The sequence below is a fragment of the Oncorhynchus clarkii genome, unplaced genomic scaffold (assembly GCF_045791955.1).
Source record: "Oncorhynchus clarkii lewisi isolate Uvic-CL-2024 unplaced genomic scaffold, UVic_Ocla_1.0 unplaced_contig_9596_pilon_pilon, whole genome shotgun sequence".
NCBI classification, from domain to species: domain Eukaryota; kingdom Metazoa; phylum Chordata; class Actinopteri; order Salmoniformes; family Salmonidae; genus Oncorhynchus; species Oncorhynchus clarkii.
The window spans coordinates 385,125-391,124 of NW_027257954.1; the positions used below are offsets into that span (position 1 = coordinate 385,125).

General features: G+C 42.4%; 1 protein-coding gene across 1 annotated transcript in view; it reads right to left on the reverse strand.

Moving 5' to 3' along the window:
• LOC139394234 (collagen alpha-1(XIV) chain-like) overlaps positions 1-5,609 on the reverse strand; it is a 229,138-nt gene extending 223,529 nt beyond the window's left edge. The window contains exons 1-2 of the mRNA XM_071142256.1: positions 5,446-5,609; positions 130-248 (exon numbers count right to left, since the gene is read on the reverse strand). Of these exons, the coding sequence (XP_070998357.1) occupies positions 130-220 (91 nt within the window). The 5' untranslated portion in view covers positions 221-248; positions 5,446-5,609. The remainder of the gene's footprint in view (positions 1-129; positions 249-5,445) is intronic.
• Positions 5,610-6,000: the final 391 nt, after the last annotated feature.

Consider the following 6,000-nt stretch of genomic DNA (forward strand, 5'->3'; position numbering starts at 1 on the left):
AATGTCACGTCCACGTACAGTTAGAGACGGAATGAAATGGGACCAAATCTGCACATCAAAAGAGGAACTGACAGAGGAGACGACCAACGGAAGCATTTGGTAATCATCCAGTCACAGTGTAGCCCTTACCTTGACCCTGGGCAGGGGCTGGGAAATGTACAGCCAACACCAGGAAGAGCAGAGGACACCACGTCCTTATTGGGAGTCCTACAATCAGCATCCTTACAACTGTGATGCTCCTTCTGCACCTAGCAGGGAGAGGAAGAAAAATACAGACTATTTAACACTGCCTGACTGCCACAGCTGTGGGCTTTGGAGAGCGCTAGAAAGAGGTTTTAGGAATAGTGATGAGAGAGAGAGAGAGACTACCAGAACCCACTGGATTCTCCAATTACCTTGAAAGAGTTACAGGACAAAATAAAAACTCTCCAACCCAAAAAGGCCTGTGGTGTTGATGGTATCCTTAATGAAATGATCAAATATACAGACAACAAATTCCAATTGGCTATTCTAAAACTCTTTAACATCATCCTTAGCTCTGGCATCTTCCCCAATATTTGGAGCCAAGGACTGATCACCCCAATCCACAAAAGTGGAGACAAATTTGACCCCAACAACTACCGTGGAATATGCGTCAACAGTAACCTTGGGAAAATCCTCTGCATTATCATTAACAGCAGACTCGTACATTTCCTCAATGAAAACAATGTACTGAGCAAATGTCAAATTTGCTTTTTACCAAATTACCGTACAACAGACCATGTATTCACCCTGCACACCCTAATTGACAACCAAACAAACCAAAACAAAGGCAAAGTCTTCTCATGCTTTGTTGATTTCAAAAAAACCTTTGACTAAATTTGGCATGAGGGTCTGCTATACAAATTGATTGAAAGTGGTGTTGGGGGTAAAACATACGACATTATAAAATCCATGTACACAAACAACAAGTGTGCGGTTAAAATTGGCAAAAAACACACACATTTCTTCACACAGGGTCGTGGGGTGAGACAGGGATGCAGCTTAAGCCCCACCCTCTCCAACATATATATCAACGAAGTCAAATGTCTACTGTTTGCTGATGATCTGGTGCTTCTGTCACCAACCAAGGAGGGCCTACAGCAGCACCTAGATTTTCTGCACAGATTCTGTCAGACCTGGGCCCTGACAGTAAATCTCAGTAAGACCAAAATAATGGTGTTCCAAAAAAGGTCCAGTCGCCAGGACCACAAATACAAATTCCATCTAGATACTGTTGCCCTAGAGCACGCAAAAAACTATACATACCTTGGCCTAAACATCAGCACCACAGGTAACTTCCACAAAGCTGTGAACGATCTGAGAGACAAGGCAAGAAGGGCATTCTATGCCATCAAAAGGAACATCAATTTCAACATACCAATTAGGATCTGGCTAAAAATACTTGAATCAGTCCTAGAGCCCATTGCCCTTTATGGTTGTGAGGTCTGGGGTCCGCTCACCAACCAAGACTTCACAAAATGGGACAAACACCAAATTGAGACTCTGCATGCAGAATTCTGCAAAAATATCCTCCGTGTACAACATAGAACACCAAATAATGTATGCAGAGCAGAATTAGGCCGATACCCACTAATTATCAAAATCCAGAAAAGAGCCGTTAAATTTTACAACCACCTAAAATGAAGCGATTCCCAAACCTTCCATAACAAAGCCATCACCTACAGAGAGATGAACCTGGAGAAGAGTCCCCTAAGCAAGCTGGTCCTGGGGCTCTGTTCACAAACACACCCCACAGAGCCCCAGGACAGGAGCACAATTAGACCCAACCAAATCATGAGAAAACAAAAAGATAATTACTTGACACATTGGAAAGAATTAACAAAAAAAACAGAGCAAACTAGAATGCTATTTGGCCCTAAACAGAGAGTACACAGTGGCAGAATACCTGACCACTGTGACTGATCCTAAACAGAGAGTACACAGTGGCAGAATACCTGACCACTGTGACTGACCCTAAACAGAGAGTACACAGTGGCAGAATACCTGATCACTGTGACTGACCCTAAACAGAGAGTACACAGCGGCAGAATACCTGACCACTGTGACTGATCCTAAACAGAGAGTACACAGTGGCAGAATACCTGACCACTGTGACTGACCCTAAACAGAGAGTACACAGTGGCAGAATACCTGACCACTGTGACTGATCCTAAACAGAGAGTACACAGCGGCAGAATACCTGACCACTGTGACTGACCCTAAACAGAGAGTACACAGCGGCAGAATACCTGACCACTGTGACTGATCCTAAACAGAGAGTACACAGCGGCAGAATACCTGACCACTGTGACTGATCCTAAACAGAGAGTACACAGTGGCAGAATACCTGACCACTGTGACTGACCCTAAACAGAGAGTACACAGTGGCAGAATACCTGACCACTGTGACTGATCCTAAACAGAGAGTACACAGTGGCAGAATACCTGACCACTGTGACTGACCCTAAACAGAGAGTACACAGCGGCAGAATACCTGACCACTGTGACTGATCCTAAACAGAGAGTACACAGTGGCAGAATACCTGACCACTGTGACTGACCCTAAACAGAGAGTACACAGTGGCAGAATACCTGACCACTGTGACTGACCCTAAACAGAGAGTACACAGTGGCAGAATACCTGACCACTGTGACTGATCCTAAACAGAGAGTACACAGTGGCAGAATACCTGACCACTGTGACTGACCCTAAACAGAGAGTACACAGCGGCAGAATACCTGACCACTGTGACTGATCCTAAACAGAGAGTACACAGTGGCAGAATACCTGACCACTGTGACTGACCCTAAACAGAGAGTACACAGTGGCAGAATACCTGACCACTGTGACTGACCCTAAACAGAGAGTACACAGTGGCAGAATACCTGACCACTGTGACTGACCCTAAACAGAGAGTACACAGCGGCAGAATACCTGACCACTGTGACTGACCCAGAATTAAGGAAAGCTTTGACTATGTACAGACTCAGTGAGCATAGCATTGCTATTGAAACAGGCCGTCGTAGGCAGACCTGGCTCTCAAGAGAAGACAGGCTATGTGCACACTGCCCACAAAATGAGGTGGAAACTGAGCTGCACTTCCTAACCTCCTGCCCAATGTATGACCATATTAGAGAGGCATATTTCCCTCAGATTACACAGATCCACAAAGAATTCGAAAACAAATCCAATTTTGATAAACTCCCATATCTACTGGGTGAAATTCCACAGTGTGCCATCACAGCAGCAAGATTTGTGACCTGTTGCCACAAGAAAAGGGCAACCAGTGAAGAACAAACACCATTGTAAATACAACCCATATTTATGCTTATTTATTTTCCCTTGTGTACTTTAAACATTTGTACATTGTTACAACACTGTATATATATATATAATATGACATTTGTAATGTCTTTATTGTTTTGAAACTTCTGTATGTGTAAGGTTTACTGTTAATTGTTATTGTTTGTTTCACTTTTGTATATTATCTACCTCACTTGCTTTGGCAATGTTAATACATGTTTCCCATGCCAATAAAGCCCCTTTAACTGAATTGAATTGAGAGAGAGGGAACACAGAATGAGAGAGAGAGAGAGAGAGAGAGAGAGAGAGAGAGAGGACACATAATGAGAGAGAGAGAGAGAGAGAGAGAGAGAGAGAGAGAGAGAGAGAAAGAGAGAGGACAGAGGGACACAGAATGCGAGAGAGAGCGAGAGAGAGCAAGAGAGAGAGAGAGTGAGAGAGAGTGAAAGAGAGAGAGAGCGCGAGAGAGAGTATGAGAGTGAGTGTTTACTTGCTTTGGCAATGGTAACATATGTTTCCCATGCCAATAAAGCCCCTTAAATTGAAAATGTAAATTGAGAGAGAGAGAGAGAGAGACCAGCATTGAGTAGTAACAGACGTCCATAGCTATCGGGCTTTTTCAGTGTCGAGGCCCAGCCAGTCTCAAGTGGGAGCAGGCAGAAGGGAGTGAGGGGAAAAGGGGGAAGATGAGAGTCACTTTCAGAATGGGAAGTTGGAAACAGAACAGTAGAGGACTTTGTTACATTTTGACGGACAGGCACGAGAGAACATTTCCTGAGTGCCATTGTTGACATTGAGAACAAGCAGAGCTCAACTTGTCTGTCACTCATCATTAAGGCTTTGACTAGACAGGCAGATTGTAACAGCAGCACAGGAATGGAGGAAGCTAGTACAATACTGCCACATAGGACGACTGTAGGGCAGTAGGCTGAAAATGACCAGCTTTACTCACTTGTGTACATTTTTGTTCTATGACTATATTCAATGCATTCATCTTACTCACACAGCATTGATGATGAAAATAGATTTCCAATCAACATCCCTGGACATAAGTGAATAACGCGTCAAACTGTGTCTTCATATACAGAGATAACTGTACATCTTAATCCTGGTATCTGTGTCCATCAAACTAAACCTGGACATTGACTTCATGACAGAGACATCGTTTAGACATTTAAACTATTTTATACAAGCAAAAGCATAAAATGTTTTCTTCAAAACCATTATTTGCTATACTTATGCAATACAATTTAACCAAAATAAATATATTGTCATTAGATTTGGGTTAAACGGTCGGTGAAAAAAATGACGTTGTTTTTTTTTTACAGTTCCATGACAGGGTCCCACGTTGTTTCAATTTCATCGCATTTATTTATTGTTGTTTAAATGACGTGGAAACAGCGTTGATTCAACCAGTTTGTGTCCTTATGGGAAGTAACTATTTGCTGACAAACATTGGATGTTTTTTTTTTTCCCTACTTGTAAACCCTTATGGCCAATTATTCTTCAAAAGAGGAAGTATAGACGAATCAGCACATTCAATTTGAAAACTGAAACTGCTGATGAAACTCGTGAAGTAGTAATCCCTAAACGCAGTCCAATCAAAATAAACCTCATCAATCTGAAGTATGTAGCCTACACGTCAATAGAATATGAGATAGGGACAAAACGCATCTTGTCGCCCTGGAAACAACCGGAAAATAGACATATTTCGTTTTTCTTTTGTATTTACAATAAAATTCCACGAAGACCATAATAATGATAGTTAATAATACATAAAAATAATTTCTGACTTGATTTATAGGCATACAACAAACATTTGAATGGCTTAAATTACAACAGTTGTGCAACTCTCACAGTGTCTACTTCAAAAGTTAATTGTTAACTTGTGCACCCGACAGGAAACTGATGAGAAGATTGCCCACAAGTTTAGTTACATTCTAGAACTATCAATTCGTTTACAAGTAATTTGGTAATTTATCAGTATATTTGATCAAGTCAACCTATCCAATTGATTGCCTTTGAGAGCGTGGAGTAAATGACCATAATAAATATAGGCTAAGCACTCGAAACAAAACAAATTCCATACTGAATTAATGAAATAGCAATCCATAACTCACAAGTCATCAAATCCTAAACGCTCCTATTTCCCACGGATCCTCTCAATCCCCAGAGTGTGTGTCTGTCTCCCTGGTTTGTTTCAGCCTCTCTCAGTCAACTATTCCGTCAGTCAGTCCAGACTAAAACTGGGGGTGGGTGTTTCTTGCGTCGTTATTCACCCATCCCTTCGGCTATTCATCCCCCTCTACTTCTCTCTCTCCTTCCTTCACCTCATTTCATCCTGTGGACTGACGGGGGGGAAAGGGAGAAAAAAATCGACCAATTGCTGCTGAACAGGAGGACGGGAGCGAAACGGGAGGGTGGAATTCGACAAAAACCCTCAGGCACTCTGCCTCGACAGGACTTGTCAAGTAAACGACTTGTAACCGAATGTAGGTTTTAACACTCAGGAAATGGTCATTTAGCTCTATCGTTAGTTTTCATAGCATTGTTATGTCTGACACCGACTGGATTGGAATTGTGGAATCTGAGCAGGTGCTTCGGCAAATTCTGTTGCGCGCTCTCTGGTGCTCTGAGGCTGTGAACGCACCAAGTGACTATACATTTAAACATAC